The sequence below is a fragment of the Falco rusticolus genome, chromosome 18 (assembly GCF_015220075.1).
Source record: "Falco rusticolus isolate bFalRus1 chromosome 18, bFalRus1.pri, whole genome shotgun sequence".
NCBI lineage: Eukaryota > Metazoa > Chordata > Aves > Falconiformes > Falconidae > Falco > Falco rusticolus.
The window spans coordinates 2,611,811-2,635,559 of record NC_051204.1 but is presented as its reverse complement, the minus strand read 5'-3'; the positions used below and the strand labels follow the sequence as shown (position 1 = coordinate 2,635,559).

Below are 23,749 nucleotides of genomic sequence, written 5' to 3'. Positions count from 1 at the left end.
GGTGTGGAGGGGGGAAGAATCGGAAGTGTATAGATTTGGTGTGCCAGACAGACTGAAATTTCCTGCAGACACTCGTTCTCTCCCCCTCTGTTAGAGGGGGCATCTCCTCCGTGCAGCGTGTCCCTTGGAGTAGTAAATGATGCTTTCAGCAAACGCTGACACCATCGAACCCATAAGTCACTCTAGATCCGTGCCTTGCTCCAGAGCCCTACTAACAGCCGTAAGCAATACGTATGGAGGCAAAAATCATGTGCACCTTTACTAGAGATTTAAAATCAAGAGAGAGAGTGTGTGTGAAGATAAATAAAACCCAAATGCTCTGTTTGAAAGGAGCCCAGATGGGGGTGGCGGGGGGAGCAGGAAGACTATAGCAGCCTGTCACTGTGAAACACCCCACATTTGGATTTTTCCAGGTGTTTGCAGGATAAATGAAATAAATTGGCAGAAAGGTGGTTGGAGGGCACTATCTCAGGAGGAAGATGGCAGAGGACTAAGCGCACCCAGGGACCACTCAGCGAATCCACTTTTAACCTGGGTTAAGAAACCAGCGAGAAGCGACTGCGAACAGGATGGGTGCTGAGGGGCGTCCGGACTCTGTGGGTATTCGTGAAAAAGCTTTCTAACGTGCAAAAAGCCAATCATTACATTAAATCAAACGGCAAGGTTGTGAGCGGCAGCCTGACAGCAGGGAGCTTTGGCACTTCGGGTTGAAGGGGGCTGTGTGGGAGGAGTTGGGTTTCTTTAAGTGGGATTTCATCTTGAAGGTGAAACATACATAAAAAATATAATAATATATATTTATATAATTATAGTAATATAATTATATGTAGAAATATATAATTATAGTAATATAATATAATACTATATCGTTATTATATATAATATATATATAATAACAAGATAGTACTGCTTCACCTGCAGCACGCCTTGTAATTGCCACCAGCCTGGAATCCAGCACAGAGTCCCAGATAAAGTCTCTTTCACTGGTTTATCACAGTCAGCGTTTCAAAACCAGTATTGCAGTAACCCTAGATGCCAGCGAGACCAGGGAATAGATTTTCCAAGGCACCAAACCGCTTTTCTTACTTTAGAAGCACTTTGCAGGGGGTTGTGTTGGTTTCTGAAAATTAAGCCCCGAGTGCCAAATCCATAAGTCAAAGATAAGCCTGGAAAATGTTGTCACGAGTATAAATGTATTAGGTTTTTACATGAGGTATCATTTTATAGTAGTAAAGGACACCTTACCTACCGCTGCCTTGAAAAAGCTGTTCATCTTTACAGCCACGCTGACAGTTCTGCACACTGTGTGCAGCCCAAGTTCAGTTTTCCTTGATTTCATTGGAAAATGTCTTTGTTTCTTAAAAACCATGGCCTTCTAAATGAAAATGGTCACAGGTCTATAGTATGAAATCATGAAAATGTTTAACTGTTGCCTGGCAGCACCTGCGAGGGGATCCCATACTTTTTTTTTTTTTTTTTTTCTCCAATGAGAGAAATCTGAAACAATCAGATTTCAATCAAGGAATCTTGATCGGCACCTTGTATTCGCGGGTGGCTTTATCAGGTTGTGAACATTACGAATCGGGAAACGTCACTGGGAGTAGGAGGGAAACTGAAATCAGCTGAATTTTAATTCCCAGGGTAGTAGAAATGAGAACATGGAAACAGTTCTGAGCATCACGTCTGCCCAGGAACACTTTTTCCATGAGAAACATCAGGCATTGGATGCCAGAAGTTCCAGGATGGAGTTTCTTTTGAGATGTGCAGGTTATCGATTGAGAATTGGGGACCCTGACATGCTGTATCACCGAAATCGGAGTCAACACCCTGACTGTTCTGTAATTCACCGGCTTTGCAGCAATTCAACGAGTCTTCCTATAATTAAGCATCGTTTCTACTTTATTAACCATGTATTTAAAATTAAAAATAACAGACTAATATCTTTAAAGCAGTATTACTTCTCATTGTCTACAAGGAAAAAACATTGCATAAATAATTTCTGAGAAAAAAATAAATATGTAATTCACTCTCTGAAACAATACCTTTTCCCTCTAGGTTCTGGTCCCACATAAAATAACTGCAAAATCTATCAACATCACAAATTTCCATCGTTTATATGATTTCAGCATAAACTCTACATAGAAAATAAGAACAGTGAGGAACTGTCTCCATCCCAAACTGTGTTCATCTGCTACCAGGCTTAGCATTTCTACAGGATATATACAGCATGTGACAATTTATCTCCTTAATAATATTCTCTCATGTAAAAACACAAATGTTAGTCTGAATGGTGAGAAGCTAACTAAAGGGAAGTTGCTGTCAAACTAAAGTACCAAAGACTTTTCTAGTGGAATTGATGACATTAAAATTAGCAGAGGCTCACTTTTAATGCAGAACCAGCACCTTAATCCCAGAACTTGGCTTGCACAGGCTTCGCGCTACGAAGTGTGTGGCCAGATAATCCAAACTCTACAGAAAATGTAAATTGAGACATCTAAGCTGACGCTAAAGACAACTGTGTTCTAGGAAATCAGGCCTAATCAGTATCTTCTAGGTTAAATTGCGCACACCGATAGCTGTTTACAGGACAAACATCAGTGAGGTTATCTGGTTTGAGGGAAGCATCCATTCCAGAAATCTGCTCCACCTAGCAGAATTTGTTCAACTGTTCCTAAACCAAATCCTTGTCCCTAAAACCAATCTGGGTTTAGTTGTCAAATCCGTTTCGAATCTGTTCATCCTACAGTCTTGCAATTAAAAGTATGAAATAGATTTGTCACGCTTTTGAGAAGGTGAGTGGCACGTTTTGATTTTTGCGTTTTAAAGGAAACCGCTGGGACGTGAGGACATCTGACAGGGTGTCACAGCTGTCGAAATCCCTGCTAGCACTAACTTTCTGCAACTCATTCGGAGAGTGGTAACTCTCCTGCTGCTGCCTTCATCACATCCTTGTCCTGCACCATGGCACCTGGAAAAGTGGGAAAGGGACCTCGGTGTTCTTTTCGTGTAAATTGAGTAGGATGACTTCTAACAAAGTGTGATTGTCCCCATAACAGCTTCACTTTGCCTTCCTACATGTCCAAGCCAGGTGGCTCTCCAAGGGAGACCTCTCCTCTCAGACTGAATTTACGTGTTGCTGCCTCCAGCTCGGTTTATCTCATTCTCTTATCAGACCATAACTGCTATCATCTGACAGATTTTTTGACTATGTGAGCCTTTTGACCCAGCTTAGCAGAAGGAATTGGACCCTACTGCAGTCAGAACGGCACGCTGTGGCCTGTGAGTGCCATCTGATGTTGGGTAAGATATCCAGAGCTGCTAGGCTGTATCACTTGGAGTACCACCACCTGCTAGTAAGCATTCTCTAGCTCATGCTGGTTGGATTTGCTGCTCCTGGCTCTGGAGAGACGGGGTTTCTTGTTCTTCTGAGGCCTGACCGTTTCCTTCCCGAAGTCCTTCAGCTCAGACTGGTTGTGGTAGCGAGTGTAGCGCTTGCATTTGCAGGACGTGACAGCTCGGAATTTGTAAGTCCGAGTCTCTTCCTCGGGACAAGCCATCTGGATGCGCTGCGTGCGAGTGTGAGCAGGAATGCAGCGATAATCCGGGGCATTCTGACGCCACCACTTCCCTCTGCCGATGGAGTTGGGCAGGAGGTGTGAGGGGACACACTGGCCGGAGCAGACCAGCTCCTTGACAGGTTTGATGCTGCGGCAAGAGCCCTCGGTGACGTAGCGGGTGGTTCGCATTTCTCTGCAGCTAAAGTCGGAAGCATCTGCAAACAAGAAACACATTCATTACCGACTACTTTCTTCCCCTTACTGGGAAAGAATAATTATTTTTTTTTCTATAGAAACTTCAGAGAACTTAATCTCGATAAACATGTTCATCCTCTTCCCTTAGTCAAAAGGACAGTTTTAACTCAGGAACACTACTTGCAGTGGAAATCCTCAAAGGTCAGCTTACAGCTAGGTGGCTGTGGCTGTTGGGTCCATCCTCCTTGCTGCGTGCAAGGTTGTTCCCTCCTCAGTACACCAAAAGAGAATAATGACCCTAAGTCATTAGTGATAACTATATCACTAATGTAACTAAGTCATCAGGGATAGCTACAAGCTGGACATTTTGAATGGCAGGTTTGGGGAAGAGCAGCTCCAAAGGCTCGCTCGTGCAACTACTCTAGTTAGCAGACCCTTGAATAACAGTGTGCAAATTGGTTAATAAAATCCTTCTCTTGCCCCTAGGCAAGCTCCATATCAGCCTCGTGCAGGTGGGCACTGGGAATTCTGAAGTGGGACCCCAGCGGGGCAGCGATTGCTTCGTGGGAAGCGTTGGTGGGATTCTCCTGGCTCCGCTTACCTGTGGGCAAAAACCTTCCCCCCATGGCTCTGGTTTAACTCTATTGACTTCAGAGGTCGACTCCAGCTTTAAATTCTTTTGCAGCAAAGAGTGTGTCCCTTAAGTGATTCTTAACTAGTTAATGGGTTCCAGGTGAGGGAAAGAGCAGGCAACAACAGTGCTAAGGAATTCCCACTCTTCAGGCATGAGAATTTCCAAGTTTACTCCTCTGTGATAACCCCATGTCCCACATAATTTCCTTCAGACAGCCAGGGGTATCTTCTGGCTGGTTAGAGCTTACAGTGGGTTTTCCCCCCTTTTTGCTCAGTGGATAGCTATAGGCAAATCAAATATTAGGAAATACACGATTTATATAGCATTAAGGCTTTAGAAAAACTTTCCAGTTGTAGGAACAGACTTTTTCCAAAGGTGTCTCTTTTGCCAAGTGACATGTTTGACTAATTGACATGTTTGGAAGACACAGTATTTGAGTTTTGAAGGTGTTTATCATCTCGATAAACACGTTCATCCTCTTCTCTTAGTCAAAAGGACAGTTTTAACTCAGGAACACTACTAGCAGTGGAAATTCTCAAAGGTCAGCTTACAACTAGGTGGCTGTGGCTGTTGGGTCCATCCTCCTTGCTGCGTGCAAGGTTGTTCCCTCCTTAGTACACCAAAAGAGAACAATGACCCCGAGTCATTAGTGACAGAAATTTGTACAGATATTTCAATTTTTGTTTTTCTTGTGACGTACAGAAGCATCATTTTCAGTGCACTGGTTTATATTTATTAAAGTGCTGCTAGCAGGATTATTTTTTTTTTTAAGTTTGAAGGACTGCATCAAATGAAATGATCCTTGTTGTAATGCTGTGACAAAAATGCTGAGCTGAACTCCTTGTGCACTTTGTCTAATGCTCCCAAGTTCCCTAAGCATTTAAGAATATTATGTCTGTCCATGTGAAAAATAATGCTCTGAATCAGACATAGTTAAATACACGGGCATTTACCTCAGCTATATACGTTTATTTTCCGTGCACACATGTCCTGTCCTGTAAGTGTACACAATCCACATAATGCAAAATTATTCATGGTCTGGTGCAATGTCATATGTCCCAGGAAGGTCTGGCCACTTCCGATCACTATTTTGATTCCTTCTGTTAAAGATGTTATAAGAAGTATGCAAGACCACTACATATCTTAAGTAAATGTCCTTTCCAGTTCAAAAAATATGCACATAGCAGTGGGACCGATTCCCCTCAGTTGATCCCAGAGTAGTAAGAAGCTACAAAATGAAGATGTAACAACCAAACCAACCTGCCTGGACCTGGGGGGTTGGTGGGGCTGCCTGTGAGAAGCGGCTGCTCCCCCTTTCAGAGATTTAAGACCCTTATAAAGTTGCACTCTCAAAAACATCACTACTTTTTTTCCCCCCCTTTCCTTTAAAATATTGTTAATGCTAGGGGTTTAAACACCTTAACTGACAGCTGCAGCAGAAAACCACAATTCCGTTCCATCCGTGCCCAAAAAAAGAAGGGTAGCTGGGATCTGCACTGCACAATAGTGGAAACTGCAAGTTTGACTTGTTGCTACGTGCATTTGGTAGCCAAACGCGTCAGGCTGGCGGACCAAACTAGCCCTATTTGCTAGGGGGATGCTTCTTTCAAACGGCTTTTCTCTGGTGCTAGCTCCCCACCCCCACCCCTCCTCTCACACCCTGCGTTTTTGCATCGTTGCTGCTGTCAGACATCTGGCCAGATGCAGTGACAATGTATTTCGAAGAACGTCAGTGCTGCTAAAGCGGCCAAACCGATGCCAGGGTTGCACACATCTGCAAAATACGGGCCTCTCCGTTCATTTGGGCATGCATTGCCCTCGGGAGCCCTTTAACTATTCGTAACAGCTTTTTTGGCTGCCGGAATCCAGCCGAAAATCCGGCTGCTGGCAAAGGAAGGTGAGCAGCACACTTTTCTCACCCAGCTGAATGCCACCTCCAGGTGCCAGTTTCGCTGTGTGATCTTAGACATCCCTGGTGTCACTCTTTCTAAATACTCAGAATTGATATTGTCTCCACTGACAACCCCTTGCCCCATCCTAATATCCAAGAGAAAAAGATGACTTGTGCCATCTCCTCGCAGTGCTGGCAAGCCTGAAGCACGGAGAAATGTAAGTGCCACCTTCTACAGGTTTTATGTATTGGAGCTGTGTCTGCAGAGAGCAGCTGGGCAGAGTAGGAATGCATGTTGTAGTACCTAAGGATTCTTCAATAGATAGACCACATTTTTCACCAGTAAACTCCCGTCTATCCCTTTTAACGTATACATTCATACTTCTTCAACAGTAGGTGTAACTCCCTAGCACTTCCAGCATTAGGGCCACACCTACAGGTTTTAATAAATAAACCTCTATCAGAACAAGTATTCTTTTACAAACTGCCTGTCAGGGTCCAAACCAGTAATAATTTCATTTTTCTTACCATTAGGGTCTGGAGCTTGTTGTATGTGCCTCCCTCCGTGCTTCGCCTGGTTCATTGTGTTGTTGCTGAACGTCTGCTCCACCGGTGTTTCTGCGTTCTCGGTGATCTCAGGAATGATTTCTGTAGCATCGTTTTTAAACACTTGCCACCCTTCCACGGACTGGAATGCAATTTGTGTTAAGACACAGACAGAGCACACAGCCCAAGAGATCTGCATGGTGGCAGCTCGCAGATTAGCTTTTCAGCACCCTGACAGTCTCAGATTCCAGGCAAAGGCACATTATTCCCCTTTTTTAAATCCTTTTTAGAACCAAGCCAGCCAATGACTATCCAAAGTGGGAAGGGCCAGGCAACAACTCATTCATCTCAGCTTTTGTCCGTGTGAAATAAAATGGGGGTGTGGGGGTGGGTTAGCGACAATATTCTACAACTTCTATAAAAAAACCTTCTCATATGCAGTTCATTTTTGTGCCTGGCAACAATGGTGATTGACAAGGCTGGGATGAATTGCAACCTGACAAGTCTTTCTGCCGTTTTTTTTCTAACAATGCTATAATTAAAACCTGCTTCTACCTCCGTAATTGTATCTTTGGCTATTGTCTTTTCCAAAGGTTTCTCAGACTTTTTTATTTTTACTGTTGTTCTTCCTCTCCCCGCCTGCCCCTCATATGAAATAAGCAGATCTAGAAACTCGAGGGCAATAGTTAAACTTTTCAGTTCTGCAGGCAAATGACTGGGGGAGGGGAGGGTTTATTTTCCTTTGCAAAACAAGGAGCTCTACATGTTGTTTCACAAATGTACTGGAAGAAACAGGAAAGAACTGCTTTTTGAAATGAGAAGTTGTTTTGTTTCGTTTTCCTTTAAAAATAGGTGACTTGGAATATGTTAATTAAGGTAAACAGCCAGGATGTTGTACATCATGCTTTTTGATGGGCTCTTCCTCATGTTTTTATCACTTCAGAAAAAAAGAAAAAGCAGCACGAAGCATTTGCACTTGCTTTAAATTCATTGCATGCTACTACTTCTGCTGGCATTCTGCACAAGTGTTGAATATAGGACATTTGCTTCTTTTGAACACAAGAACGTGACCAGACTGATATCCACTCATGATGCAACCACCAGAAAGAATTGATGACCTTAAGTCTAGGGCACCTATGCCCAAGATACATTCATGTGTCATGTTTTACAATCTCATTTATGGTATTCTTCTTCCTTGCAAAAATAAGATGATAGTGGTGATAGCTGCATCATCTCTTCGTCTCAAGACCACATCCACTTCCAAGTTATTTGCAAGTGATGTCAGGCTAAACACACCAACAGGAAAGCATCTCGACTTTTAGATACATTTTGTTCATCAGAGGTACAGAAAGCAAAATGTTTGCTTAAAGCAGCAGAGGGACACCCATGGGTGTTACCGCAGTGCCGTCGCGTACATCCTCGTGAAAACACTTCATGTGGAACAGATTTAAAAGTGATTCACCATCTGACTCCCCTGCTACTCTAAGGCTCATACCTAAGGCACACATTCCATTCTGGCAATTCCCCTGACCTGGCACAGAAAACAGGTGTCACCAAATTTGCAGTGGAGCTGGCTTTGTCCCTTGGTGTCACCTTGATGAGAAATAATAGATTTGAACAACAGCAAAGACCTGAAGCCTTTTCACCTCTTCAGCCTTGCACCTACACAGGCACACGGACAGCTGATGCATGAGCGGTACCGAGTTGGGTGAGCTTTGTGCAACGGTCCTTTCCTAAAATAAAGGCAACTGAAATATATGGTGATACGCTTCCTCTCTGCCCAAAATTATAGATTAGCATCTCAGAAGAGCTGCGCTTTCCAAACAGCCTCTAAAAGCAATTGTGTATGGCATTGCATGAAAATGTGTGCCCTTACTGTCCGTTCGCATCCCATCATCTCAGAAATCACTCTGTTTTTATGGAGGGAAACAACATACCATTTTCTTTTTTACGAGGGTTTTTTTTTTTTTTTCTCCACAGCCAGTCAGGAAACCATTCTTTAATCCAGACTGTTGGCACATAATATGCCTCAGATGTGCCAATTCCTTTTTCCCTTTAATCAGCAACAGCAGAAGCAGCAGCACTGATTATCTTTCATTAATAACTGCCTCCTTTACTCAGCCCGGTTCATGATGGTCTCACAAACACGGGAAACCCAAACGCTCAGCTACTGCCAACATTTTTCAAAGCATCATTTTTCTCACTTCGGAGTAAATCTATTTTTGGCTTAGAGCTACAGGTGAAATCTATTCAACAGCGAGGGATCCGCAGCTTCACAGGGCCATCACGTGGATGCCCACCAAATAAAAAGGATTCTGAAGACAAGACAGACACCAGCTTGGGAAGCTGTAGAAGCACCTTCCTTGCAGAAGGTGGTTTTTCGGGGCTTTTCCTTCAAAGAACAGGCTAGTCCACCAGGATTAAGTTACCCAAAAATCTCAAGCTCTGCTTCCAGGCTTTACAATATAGCTATTTTTTCTTTTGTTTGGAAATACTGACAGGTGATCTTCTGATGGCCCTCAAAGGAATAAAACGGTGTGGGGCTTTGTTCTGGTGTTTTAGGCTTTTTTTTTTTTTTGACCAAACAAGTCAGGAAGGATGACCAGGAGCTAACCAAAGATTTATAACTTGGATTATTTTGGTCAGTATTGGTATTCCCCAACAGTGACCTTCTCCAAAGAGATCTGGGTGCAGCTGGGCGCAGATGATGGGGCGCAGCTGACAAGGAGGACAGGAGACCAGAAGAAAACAAGTACTGGGAAACTCTGACCCATTGCTACCTATCCACTCCCCTATTTCACTGCCTTCAGAATTATATCTGTCTATCAAAGCTCAGCTGCTGCTCATTAATGTCTGCCCAGAGAGTATTCCCAGAAGCAATCCCTGTCACTGTAAAGAATCACATCTACAATTGTCACATAAAACATGATTTTTTCCTGATGCAGGTTCTCCAAATACTTAAACAACCCCCTCTATTAACTATCTTAACGTTTACCTGTATTATCCACTGGGAGAAATAATAACAAAAAAATCTATGGAAGTAAAAATTGGAAACAATATTGAGCCTCTGGCTTAAAACTTCTTGTCCACAAGCTGAGGGAAGCTTAATAGAGGCAAGAAAAGAAACCAAATCCCGTAGACATTCAGATTCCTTAACTGCAAACACATTCATCCACGTCCTGTAGCTGCCTGCCCGCAGCACTTTCTGCAGCAAAGCAGACGCGCTTGGGGCTGCAGCTTCCTGTAAATGATGAAGCACAAGGAAAAAAAAATAATAAAAAAAATGAAATGGACACATCAAGGATGCTTTTCAAATGAACCCTCACCTACCAGGGTGGAGCTGAGCTTGGCTCCCCTATATCCAGAACTGGGATGCTATTTTCCAAGCTGAAGAGCATCGTGGCCTCAGCCTGAATCCGGTGCTGCTGCTTCCTCAGCTCAGTCTTCTGTCCCCGTGTGTTTACACTGCAATGCCTTCCAAGGTCGGCACGCACTAGCAAACCAGTTTCTGAAATCAGCTCCATCACTCACAGCCTCTGGTGCTCCCTGTGCCCCCCCCCGGGCCACGGGATGGTCTGTCGGGCATCCAGGTACCCACACACAACCTCAGCTTACCTGTGGACAATTGCTCCTAATTTACACCCTGTCCGGGAATTCACTTTCTGACGTGTTCAGGAAGAACTTGTTCGCTTCTCAAACAGTTCTTTCCTCAGGTTTTTTTCAGCCACCCTGCCCCAAGCGAGTTTTATCTGCCTCCTGCAAATTTTGCTGGGTCACACACAACCCTTGTGAACAGACCGGTCTGAACGCTGTGATGTGATCTCCAAGCAGCCAAGAATAAATGGAATCTTAGTATTCTCTCGCCGGAGAGAGGTAATATTTCATGAGATTTCACACAACAGCCTTGTTCAGGGCAGAAATGATGACGAGCTGGTGCAGAACAACAAGCCTACAGCTCCATCTGGTGAGCCAACGAGCCAGCGACCTTGGCAGAATTAAAAAAAAAAAGCCAACAAGAAGAAAACCCCCACACATAATTGATTTCCATGATTTATTTGCAGAACAGAAGAAATGAATTAATTCTCACGAACAAATCCTTAGAAGATACCTCCCAGGCCTGTTCTATTTTCAGTTTTATTCATTGGCAAAGCCCAGCAAGTAATTTTAGAAGAAACTTCTGTGCTATACTGAGATTCCATTAGATACTGCCTGTGTGCTAAAAACATGATAGTAAACCAGCAAAGCTAATTTAAAACAAGAAGGGGAAAAAAATCCTGCTTCTAGTTCTAACATCACAGATCTAATTAGTTCTGGACAACAGAAGACAGCTCAATGAAAACATTTAAATGATAAAAACAAAGATTGCAAATACCCTTTCTGATGTTCTCCTTTGTTCAGCAGGAGGAAGATCTATTTGACACAAATTTGTTTTTCAACTCAGAGAGCATTAGTGTTCTTACACACAGTGCTTTTCATCTCCAAGGCCTTTTACGAAGATTTAATTAATTCTCACATCACCAAGAGAGGTAAGTCAGCCATACTCATGTTGTAAAAGAACATGCCCAATACTAACACAGGCTCAACAACCGAAAATGGAATTACAATACAACATACTGTGGCTAATAGTCCTGCATTTGAATGCTATTAATTCTAAGTTTGAAATAACTTCATGACATGCTCACTTTTCAGCAGTGACATATTGCAACGTTCTCTCACAAAGTATTTTCTGGCAGTACCTACGGTTCAGAGTAGCATGCTAGGTACAACGCTTGTCCACATCGTAGTCGCAGCTGCAGGACCCAGGGATGAAGCAAGCGCTTAGAAAATGTGATTTTTGCTTTGAATCTAAATTTTTAGTTACAAACTTATCTCCTGTGCTTATGCAATGGCTGAGAAATATTTAGTTCAGCATGAGTAGATGGTGTACTTAGTTTTACACGTAGCATCAGTTTCTCTGTCTGGCCTTTCGTCTTTGTTCCTTGCTATGAAATGCTAACAGCTTCTCACCTCCACTCTTCCCCTCCCCTCCAACTTCACTAATTCTACTGGATTTGACAGGGTAGGTATCTTTGTTCTATAATAGATGTGCATTTTAGAGACCCCATCCCTTCTGCAGAGTGTTTTCTACACTGAATGTACCACACTATTCAGGATAAACGTATTAATGTAAATGCACATCACACTAGCCATAACCAAGATGTCTGAACTCCAAAAATGTAGCATTGCTATTTGCAAGAAATAGTTGTTTTAAAGAATACCTTTCCCCATTAGAAAGCTCGTAAGGTGCATCTCACAGCAGGTGTGCAGTGATTTCAGATGAATAAAAAGGTGTATTTCTTCCAGTACTTTCTCAATTTCATATTACATGGAAAGAAAGCTCTCGTTCCTGGTTTTATACAATCTTTCCTTCTACAATCAGAAAGAGAAATTTCGAAGTATAGAGCATATCATTACGGATTAGAGGCGTACAAGCTCTTCTTGGCCAGCTAAAACAGGCAGAGGAATTTACAACGTTACTGTACTTAAACAGCAAGATAAGACTGAAAGGGGAAGGGTGTGATCCATTAAGGGAGCACTGGTCTGACATTCAAACTATTTTTAGCCTCCTCTAAAAGCACAGCTAGAAATGGTTTCATTACTCAGTCACCTATCGGTAACTCAAAATAGGATATACCGTCTCAGAGCGCAAGTCTGAAGATCAGTTTCTAGCATGGTCTTATTTTTTCCTCTCCACCCTCATATTACAAAATGTTTGTTAAATCAGTTTCGTTATACCGAGAGAAATGGGCCAGAGTACCCCTGAGGTTACCACTAGAAGTGAGCAGTGTCCTGCGAACTAAAAGAACATCTTGAATATAAGAACAAATTCCTGTATGTCTTGATTTGTCGGTATTTCTGACAAAACCAAAAACATCACCATAAGGTCAACACACTCAATTTCAATAAACCATTCTGGTTTTAATATTAGTCTTCTTACAATCTATGGAAGAGTAACAAAAATCTAATCCCTAAGTTTCTTAGCTCTTTAATGGACTGGAATTTTTGACTTCTAAGTAACAGGTCAAAGGTATTGTGCATGCACATAAATTCCATTATTTTGGTTTTTTCTCGTAGTGCAGATAGGTGTTGCGAATAGATGGTGTGAGATGAGATAGAAAAAAAGATCTATGCTTATAGTAAAAATTTTTAAGGTATGATTTATAAATAAGGTTGCAGCATGAAAAAGTAAATATAGCAGAAAAGATAAGGCCAGTATTCCTATTCCCCAAGCTCCACAACATGAAATCAGTAACCAGGATTTTTGAAGAAGCAATTAATTTAATACTGATATAATAGGAGAAAGGAAACAGGAGTGTAATTAACCAATGAGCTTGACTTCTACTCATTACTGGAACCATCCTGATTCAAAGCAAACCCTAAATACTGACTGACTGGAGGGAGGTGAAAGGAAACCCTGTGCAGAATGTCCCCCAGTTGTCCCTTCGAAGGACACAAAGGAGAAAAGGCTACTTGATGTGGCAGTTCCCATCCTGTGCAAGGAAACAGAAACAAGCCGTCTTCAACCTGGATAATAACCTCCGACTCTCATGTCAATAAAATTATCCAGCTACACAGAACTACACACATGCACACACACACACACAACCCCAACTAGAAGTACAACAGCGTACGTCCTTTGTGATTTTCGATTAGTGAACTGAATATAAACACACAGATCTGGGCTTACGTGTGTTACTAGTAAAACAGTGTTTCTGTTCAAAGTAGTGTTAAGATTTTCAATCCAGAACCACATTAAAGCACAGATAAAAAGGGAATACGTACATCTCAGATTCTGTTAGTTTTGCCAACAATTCTGAGTCTGCCGGGGGAGATCCTCTGGGTTAATATAGTGCTGTAATTTACAGGTACAGATCTACACATTAAACCAGGCATACTCGCAACGTTGCAATGACTCTTTTCATCCGTATGTCAAACAGAATCAAGACATCCTTTATTTTAATAGAAAGGAAATGTTTCCCATTCAGCGTGGCACGTAACAATGCTTATTTCTATTTAATGGTACCATGCAAGCACTCCAAGAAATCAAGAGTGTAACTCTGCAAACTGCTTTATAAGCACATCTGTGTTGCCCTACTGGAAGTAATCTGCATATGTGCTCACTCCGTTGTTAACGAACAGCGATGGCAAAGAAGAGAGAGAGATGCTGTAATTCAGTACAAGCCTCAGGAGCCATTATATTCCGATAATTAGGACTTCATCATACATCCAGTACAAGCACTCCTAAATACAGACATTATTTCTTCCTTGCTCAAGTTTTTTCCTCGACATTTGCTCTTTGCATTTTTTTCTAGCATGATTTCAAAGCAAAAATAAAAGAGCGCTTAATATCAGACTATTTCATGTCAATCGCAACAGCAAGAGGTACAAATATTCTTGGAAATAGTGTGCATCGGGACTGGGCTCGGAATGGCTTTACTACCACACACTGGGTATTGCATAAATCCACATTGAACACAACACTGCATACACTTCATTTTACAAGCGAGTGCAACTGTGCGTTTCTTACACATGCTCCTCCATTCCTTGAAGCTCCTACACTCAAACTTTAGGCACCTGTGTGCATGAAAACAAAACTTTAGAAAATACAGTACTTAATTAAGAGTGAGTGAAGAGCGTGTTGGGGCTCAGAAAACGGTGCTCTGGTGGGATACAAGACAAGGCTTAAATGAATCACACTCCATGTCAACGCAAACCACATACGCTACAGAGTCTGCAGGGGGCTCTGAAATACATGTGAAGACAGCTGGTACCACTGGAGTTACCCCTCTAAAAACACCTCTTTACTGCACCAGCTCCGACCAGTGACACCGTTTTGTGCCATCCTGAAAGACAGACCCAGCATTCGAGAAAGATACTTTCACTAGACAACAGCAGGAATTCCGTCTCCCTCACATTATGTGACTTTAGCTTGGCGGTTGGGGTTTGGGAATCTAAAGCACCGAAGACATCCTCTGATGGTTCGAGAAACTTCAGAAAATACTACGGTGCTCTGTTCTAGGGCTTCAGTTTGCCTTCCTTTAGTAACTGCTCATTGAGCTGGCAAAGCTGCCTTAGAAAGCCATCATTGGGGCCAATCTCTCGCTTCTGCCGGACGGTGCTCAGTGCAGTTTTGACATCCATATTCTGGCGAAGCATGAGGTAGGCGATGACCAGTGTAGGAGAACGGCTGTAGCCCTCACGGCAATGCACAAACACTTGTCCTGCAGGGAAGACAGGTCATCGTTTGGGTTATACTGGAATATACGTTTGAAAAGCAACATGAAATAGCTAGGATATAAAGCTTAATAATGTTAGTCCTTGAACAGCGCGAGAACTGTAAATTCGGAATGCTAAAGCAGACCCATAGAACTTGGAAGAAAGGTGTCATCACTCTGTCATCAAGGATAATGCAGAAAAAATATCAAACATCCACACTAAAACATATTTGCTACTATATTACAAAGCAATATAAAAATTTTCCATTAGATATCTAACATCCACACTAAAACATATTTGCTACTATATTACAAAGCAATATAAAACTTTTCTATTACATATCTAACATCCACACTAAAACATATTTGCTACTATATTACAAAGAATCAAACTGTGTCTGTTTACTACACTTCTCCAACCTTTTGTGGTTTAGAATAAGCCTTGCCCCTAGAGATGACCAGTACCAAAGGGCACAAATGCAGCAAAAAGGCTGGATGTCTTTTGAAGAGATGCAACATACGACAAGCAGCATATTTCTCCGTCTTCAGTGTATTTTAATCTTTGCCACGCTTGAGGGGAGAAGGTAGAAAAAAAACCGGGAGTGAAGTTGAACCCAGGAAGAAGGGAGGCGGGGTGTGGGGAAGGCGTTTTAAGATTTGCTTTTATTTCTCATTACCCTACTCTGGTTTGATTGGTAATAAATTAATTTCCTCAAGTCGAGCCTCTTTTGCCCATGATGGCAAGTGGTGAGTGATCTCCCTGTCCTCATCCTGACCCACCAGCCATTCATTGTATTTTTCTCCCCCTGTCCAGCTGAAGAGGGGGATCAATAGAGCAGTTTGGTAGGCACCTGGTGCCCAGCCGAGGTTAACCCACCACATGGGTAACCCTGTAGGTAGGAATCCAACAACAACTAAAGCAGGCCACTGCTCCCTTCCAGAAATCTAACTTGATTTTACAGCTTCTCAGCTGCTTCCTCTTTGACCTGCTTTTCCAGACACAAAAATTTTCCCCTTCACAAATGCAGTGGGAGATACTCTCCAGGGTAATTTTTTTTTCTGAGACAAGAGAACAGATGAACCATACACACCCATTTTCATCATAACCACAACTTGCTTTGAACCACAGCAACAGAAAGCCTGTACATTTGCCTTGAGCCGCGGAGGCTTCTCGGCTCAAGGCAGATATCTCAGCAGCAGCAAGTTAAAACCGCTAAAACAACTCATTCTCACAATTTCTTGAGAGCTTGTAGCCATAAATCAGCGAGATTATTGATCATACATGTGCAAGACAATTCACTTCCTTTCTGCGTATTATCAGAAGCAAAAGGGTTTTTCTAGCCTTCCTCCGTGAAAGGCAGCGTCTTAAAGGCTGCCTTCCAGACCAGCCTCCCACAGCTTCATGCAACTAAACACTAAAATGAAATTGAAGGAAAATACTACTGCATCCCTCCTCCCTACCCTTACCCTATACCTCAGTGTCAAAAAAACCCCTATCAAATTGCAGTAGCAAGTTCATTTTAAACCTGGCTCCAGCACCAACCAGCCACAAAGTTCCTCTTTGTTTGCCACGGGAAGAAAACAGCGGTAGGCACAGCAGACAGCTACTGAGACTGAAAGAATCAGCGAATAGAACCGCTCCTGTACATCCAGATTGACTGCAACTGTTTTAGATCAAACTGAGTAGGGACAGTCATGCCACAGCGGGCACTGCTAAACTCTTCTTCCCTACTGCAACCTGTTTCAGTGAGTCACACTGCTAACTGGGAGAGTAGCATTTCAATTTTTTAGAATTTTTCATACTCCCCCAAACCAGAGGTAAAATTTCTTTCCATCTGTCAAAAGCACGTTACAGTTCTAGCACCCTTTTTGCCCATTGCAGAGAAAGAAATTCTAGAATTGTGGTTCGTTCCTCCTTTTACATGTTCAGTCATGAAGCGAGAAAGAAATTAAGCATGTGTAGAAATAACGGGTATGCTGAAATAGTCAGACAACAACAAACACCATCTGACCCACTGCACTATGTCCTAGGATTTCTGCTCTGAGGAAACACACTGCAGAGAAATGTAGCAATCAACAACACTGCAAATATCTCCAGCCTTCTGCAATCCTAGGGAATAAAGAGGTAACCATCACGTAAAATAATTTAACTACTTAATGTAATAAAAATTGTAAGGCCATAGTCTTTATCCTTACTGCACATGTGGAAAAAAAAAACCATACAGCAGGTTGTGCGAGTACTCTTCAGCAGAGCATTACTTGTATCGCTTGTGCCTTTAATTTATAATTTCTAGTGTCCTGAAAAAATGTTTAGATACTGAATTATTTTTTTTTAATGTGATTTACTACTTCTAAGGAAAAATTAAGAACACATCTTCCCAGAAAGGCACTGTTATACGATGCAGCAGCTGTTTCGCTTTTCAAAGTCACCCCTAAAGTGACAGACTTCCATTTGCCATGTACTGGAGACCTACGTGTTTAGACAGAGGATTAAGACATCTTTGATTTGAATTCCTGACTTTGTTGTTCAGCTGATAACCTGAGCAAAGAACCATTTGAAACAGTGAAGCGAATTGCTAAGAAACATACACAGTGCACAGAAAACACGGTAGAAAGACATTTCAGTTTGCCTTACCATCCTTCTGGGAAAGTGCTTTCTCAATAAAATCAGCTGCCTCCTCAAAATAGCGGCTGAGGTTAAATTCTTGTGTATCGTTAGCTTTAATGCCATGGTATCTGATGCCTGTGCCTTCATAGAACTCTGCATTAGTGTTCACGTGCATGAATGACTTTCCCTCTGCTGCATTCAGAACATGGGTTATTCCCAGACGCTGCAGCCTCATAATGTTCTTGGCTATGAACCTGTATGACAAGAAGTGTCAAGAAAACAATTAGAACTTGAATCATCTCAGTATTTATGATGTCCCCAGAAGGTATTGATAATCAAAACTTTTCTTTTTCTATGAATAGATGCGTAATATACTGTGCCCAGAAGTGAATTAGCTACAGACTATAAATTCACAGAAATATTTAGAGCCACGGTCACTACTTGTACGTGAGAGAACGCTACTTTCTTTGGCTGACCACTGAGCAGAGCACACACGAAACTTAATCTGTCAGACCCTACTACAGCACAACATTGTAACTCTTTGGGAACATAAAATTCTGGCCAAAGTAAGAAAATAATGGAGATAAGAGAAAGCCCAGGACAGTACATAAGATAATTTAAAACCCAGTTATAATAAGCCTGTACTGTCAGGCCCTCGACATTTCAGGGGGCAATTTTAACCACTGTGGCCACAGGAAGATAGAAACTAATTATGAGTAAATGTTCCTGCATCTTCAAAGGTCTCATCCGGAGACTCCTATGAGGTGCAGTGCTTTGTCCCTGTGCTATTCAACGTCTTTGAAGTCATGGAAAGACCTGGCAAGGCTAGCCAAAAGCCAGCAACGTAGCGATATAGTTCAGTCTTCACCACCCAGTGTTTTTATCACAGGTATTATAATTTTTAGTGTCTTAGTTGAAATTGATATCTGAATGGAAAAGAATCCAGATGAATTATGTTTGAGATACTTAAGTGCTTAAGAAAGCATTCAGTACTTTTTGGTCAGCTAAGCCCTTCTCAACTCCTCCATTCTATCAAATAATCGTAGCAAAACCACCTGCTTCCTCCTTTAAGTGGCTAAAAGAGCACCCTACCCTATTAGTGAGCCACTGAGCAGGACGATACATAATAATCGTGCCTTTCAGGCTCCATGATGGCTATGAATTAGCTCCAGTAATAATGCCATAAGCTCCGATAAAAGCTCCAGGTTGTACAACAGCAAAATCTGCTGCGTAACGCAACTGGTCATGCACCAGTCCCTACTTGTGCACTGGAACGCAATCCATTGTAAGATGAGATAACCATTAAATAATATGAGGAGACCGCCGACTCCCTTTTGTTGTAAAACCACTACTTATCATTCTGAGCCTGATCGTTTCTGTATGTCAGTCCCGATACTTGCCTCACTTTCCCAGGAAGAAGAAAACCCAGAATGTTTTTGTCACAGCGTGGTGTCCTAGAAAAATCTGAGCCCACTGGTCAACACTAGCAGAACGTTGACAGAAGGCTTTAGTTGAAAGGTAATTCAGTTCCTGCACACCTTGTGAAAAGAGGTAGCCTAAACAGGCATAAAACCCTTTATCGTTTTTAAAGGCAGCTTTCACTATGTGTCCAACTTGGTGTGGAAACAGAAATCTTTTAGAAAATCTTCCTATGGTTGAAGTCATAAATTGCAAATACAAGGAGTCTTAATATTAAACTGACCCCCAAATAAGCATCTGTGCTGTATCTTCTTGGACAAGTTGTTAAGAGATGGCAATGCACCTAAGGGTTTTGGCAAGACACTCAGCTATTCTAAAAAGTTAAAACAAACACCCCAAATTAGTTGGTTTATATCTACATCACAGATCTAGATGAATCTCTGAGTGCATTCACTCACAATTTGCACATCATTCATGGCTATATGACCATCAAGAGTGTTCCTTTTCTCCTAATGACTGTTCACCCCTTAAACTGTAGCGTAAGCAGATGAATCCTTATGCACGAGCGAGACTTCTACATTTTCTGCTGTCTGTGCCAAACTACTATGGCAATGACCCAAATATTTGTATTACCCAAACAAAATGTTGACAGATTTTCCATCTGGAAGGACATCAGCTGTGCCAGGGGACAAGTATCGGTGCCTGGGGAATTCTGCTTGCAACACAAAAGTAAATCCTACAATGCAAGGCCAAAACAAAAAAATGTTAATTCCGCTATGAGTTCCTATGCTTAGTGGGGCAAGTATATGGTTTAAATAATAGTACATAGATCAGTATATATGTGATAGTGGTCAGGATCAATAGGAACCCATGTCCTGGGATCATGGTTGAATCTGGTAACACAGACAGGCTCCCGTGGAGGCAAACTCATTCCCAGTGAATGATTTTTGCAGATTTTATAGGTTATTTTCTTACACAGCTAGAGGCGAAGAAGAAAGTACTTGTATGCCATTTTTTTTCTCCCTTTCCAAACAGTCCTTGGATCTCTCCCATCCTTATCATTTAATCCAGCTGCCTTCATTCTCGCTCCTCCAAAGAGCAGAGAGATGATAACATCAGCTTCTGTTTCCTCAAGAAAAACGGCAGAATCCTGTCTGTTCTCGATATGGAGGGTTGAGAGTTCCTCATCCTGTAACACCAGTAAGAAGTGTTTCTTTTGAAGACAGATGAACAATTTTACCAGCCACAAAACACAGGGCTTAAGAGACACCATGCATCAGCAATTAAGGGTACACGAGGCTACAAAGTATTGCTATATGGGATTATCAGCAAATAAACCAAGTCCTTAATGGTAAAAAAAGCCAGCACATCGACATATTTTAATTGCCAAAATTGTTTCCTCACCACTTCTTCCCTTATAGTCACCAGATTTAACATTAATTCTGGGAGAATGCTTTTCATACTCCTTACAACACACCTGCACTTCTACAAATTAAGAACAAAGACTTGCTTCATGGGCGACCCACACACATTAAAGCAGACAGAAAACTCAGATTGGGCATTGGTGCATCTGATAAAGATGCATTTTGTCCAGCTGTCCTGGTCACTAACTATGACGTTACACTGAAACACATCTTGACTCATACAGAAATAGAAAATTATTTGTACTTCCAGCGTATTCTGAATTCTTTTTTTTGTTACTGCTTGGAAAATATATAACCATGCTAGTCTGTCATCTAGATAATAATCCTTGTCTTGGTAATATTACATTTTTACTCTTCTCTTCGCAAATTTTTTGTCTGATCTTCTTGAGATTAGAACTGTCTACTGTAATATGCAAACCCATTATTTTCAAAATATTTTATCATTTTACCTCTGCATTTTCATTAATTATGACTTTCATGTATTGCCTGGAAGATCTAGTACTTCGGCTCTGCCTGTAACTTGAAGTCATTTGACAGATAAATTGTTATTCTACACTGTGACCCAATTTAATATCATCCACCTGAATGTCTCTGCGCTGTCATTTTTATCTAAAGACGAGTTACTACTGTTAAGGAGAGGCAGCAGCACCCCTACGCAAAATATTCTAAAAGGTTTCAAACAGAAGTTTTGGGATCTCACTCGGGCGTTTTAATTTTTTCCTGCGAGTTCCTGTTCAAATTTTATTCCACGTATTGGGATTCCAATCCCTCTGTGTTAAAACTCTACAGATGTGGCTGCTCTGGGAATTCTTATTGTTATAAAATCTCTGCCGCTGTGGCCCTATATTGCAGAAAGTTTTGATCCATCAAGTCACAGCAGAGATCTGAATGCCAGATCAAATGACTGTGTGACTGCTCTCCTGCTGTACTGCCTTCCCGGATTTCCCTGCAGCCCAGCGCAAAGTGCTTCCGACGATTCCTCAGAGATTCAGTAACGGGATTTGTGCAAGAAAAGCCAAACCCGAGATAGGAGGCAAGCGCCAACCAGATGCACTGCACCAAGACAGCTTCAAGTACAAGATGTATTCCGAGCTCTGCGCGGATGCTAGAGCAGCCCAAGACAGGGTAATGAACTGCAAACACGGCCCCCGAACAAAGCTACGGCTTAGTTCTTGCACACAGTAGTAAAAGCTTTATGATGCTTTGCACGCTGTCGGACTCACAAACGCACACGGTTTGAGATACTGAGTGCAAAGCAGGTTCACTTCCCCAGCAGTTCGTAGGAGAAGGGAGTCAAGTTAGGAAAACAGATCCCTCTTCAGCCTTATCTTTACACAAGGAAAGTACAAAAGAGGGACACGTAGCTGGAAACGGCGTGAAAACATATCTGCACAGCTCCAAATCCTTGCAGAATGACAACTAATATAGCAAATGCTACTTACAATGCCATATACCACAACTCCACTTGAAACAAAAAAAAAAATCCTCTTGAGATTCGGTGTTATTCCCAGTTTGAGCTTGTCAAAGTTCACCCTGCAGTGACTGAACTTCAACAGACACTCACCCATTCAACTAGACCTCAGCATTTTTTTAACTCTCTGTGGATGCTTCAAAGATATTATTGCCTCCTAAGTCTTGACAAATTAAGCAGGTTGTCCGTTCCCCCTGTGAAAGAGCTTTTTCAGACCACCGTTACTTCTTACCTCTAGCTGTCCTCCACAATTTTTCAGCATCCTTTAAAAAACACCGATAGCTGTCTGTTAGCCCGACTAACAGTTGAACTGTTCTTTATGCTACAAACTGCACTGGTGCTCCAGATCTTTTCAGTTGTCAATTAGTATATAAAAAGCCCTTCTCAGTGGTAAAGCTTTCCACTAGACAGACACTTTCTATCCTGCATCTTACGCATGCCTGCTCCTAGACAACCTTGCACCTGCACGTATTGAAGTTCGTCTTGCTTAATTAAAATTAGTTACTGAACAATGAAAACTACTCTACCCTGTAGCAGCCTACCACCTTCAAAGTTATTTTTTTACTATTTAGCCTGCAAATCCTCGCAGGCTATGACTTTATTTCTTCCAGGCAACTGTTAAAAACATGAAGGAGATGATTGCCAGGTTGGCCATTGAGATAATTCTGGTCCTGTTCCCAGCCCTGCTGCATCAACTGGCAGCAACAAACAGCGTTGGGTTTGGCTTAGGAGAAAGTTAACGAAAACCTGTGGGTTTGACTTAAATTTCCTGAGGCCTTACAAGCTCCCAGTAGGAACAGTGACCCAGTACGCTCCACACGTACCAAAAAGCCCCCCCGTTTCACAGAGGTGAGGTGGCTGGAGATGGGAAGGGGATCAGCGGGATGTGACAGGCGGGGAACAGGTAAACCCCGGCCTCGCAGCCCGGAGGCAGCAGGGCAGCGCTGAGGAGAGGAGCGCAGGGCCCGGGTCGGAGCGCTGAAACGTTCGTGGCCCCGGCCAGGCCCCGCCGAGCCCGGCTGCCCCCGCAGGTGGTGAGCGGGGTGCGGGCCCGAGGAGCCTGCCCGCAGCCTGCCCGGGGAGCGGGGAGCACCGGGGGCGAGGCCCAGCTGACGTTCGTTCCTCAGCGACTCCATCAGCGTTAACCCCGTTCCCGCTCTGTTCTACCCTGGGCTGGGGGCTCCAGCGGGGTAGCGAGCGCTGCCGCAGCCGGCTCCCCCGCGCCCCGCCCCGCCAGGCGGCAGCTGGAGCCCGGCGCCCGGGCCTGGCAGCCACAGGCCTCGGGGCTGAGCCCGCCCCGCCCGGGACGCCGGGGCCGCGCAGTCCGGGACAGGCCCCACAGGCCCGGGACAGGCCCCGCGGGGCCCCGGGCCCCTCCGCCTCCAGCTGCGCCCCCCCGGCCCCGACGCCCCCCGACGCCCCGCGGCCCTCCCCGGCCCGGCCCACCCCCGCCCCGCAGCCCCCGCCGGCCCCCCGCGGCCCACCCCCGCCCCCGTGCAGCCCCCCGGCGGCGCACTCACGCGTTCCCCACGTGGATGCGCGGCACCACCTCGTTGCTGTGCGCGCTGGGCAGGCTGTAGCAGCCGCTCCCGTTAGCCAGGAGGTCGTTCAGCTCCTCCACCGAGATGCGGTAGTCGGACATGGCCGGGGCCCCGCCGCTCCGCGCCGGCCTGGCACAGGGGCCCCTCGGCGCCGCGGCTCGGGCCCGGCCCGCCCCGCCCCGCCGGGCACCGGCCGCCGCCCGATGGG

The 23,749-nt window shown here is 43.5% G+C and overlaps 2 protein-coding genes across 3 annotated transcripts; both read right to left on the bottom strand.

Annotated features, from left to right (window-relative positions):
• Positions 1–1,931: 1,931 nt before the first annotated feature.
• On the bottom strand, positions 1,932–8,623 carry SOST (sclerostin). Its single transcript, XM_037411580.1, has 2 exons — positions 6,806–8,623; positions 1,932–3,772 (listed from the first exon to the last, which is right to left on the bottom strand). Exons 1-2 carry the CDS (start codon positions 7,020–7,022, stop codon positions 3,351–3,353), a joined length of 639 nt encoding a protein of 212 aa, XP_037267477.1. The 5' UTR covers positions 7,023–8,623; the 3' UTR covers positions 1,932–3,350.
• Positions 8,624–10,860: 2,237 nt separating this feature from the next.
• On the bottom strand, positions 10,861–23,745 carry DUSP3 (dual specificity phosphatase 3). 2 transcript variants are annotated; one of them, XR_005107959.1, is made up of 4 exons: positions 23,521–23,720; positions 19,739–19,841; positions 17,714–17,940; positions 14,911–15,084 (listed from the first exon to the last, which is right to left on the bottom strand). XR_005107959.1 is itself a non-coding variant. In XM_037411102.1 (3 exons), the coding sequence occupies exons 1-3, from the start codon at positions 23,640–23,642 to the stop codon at positions 14,879–14,881; spliced, it is 555 nt and encodes a 184-aa protein (XP_037266999.1). In that variant the 5' UTR covers positions 23,643–23,745; the 3' UTR covers positions 10,861–14,878. The 2 variants fall into 2 exon arrangements, 1 of the variants encoding a protein (XP_037266999.1); XM_037411102.1 differs by lacking the exon at positions 19,739–19,841 and having other exon boundaries at positions 10,861–15,084; positions 23,521–23,745.
• Positions 23,746–23,749: the final 4 nt, after the last annotated feature.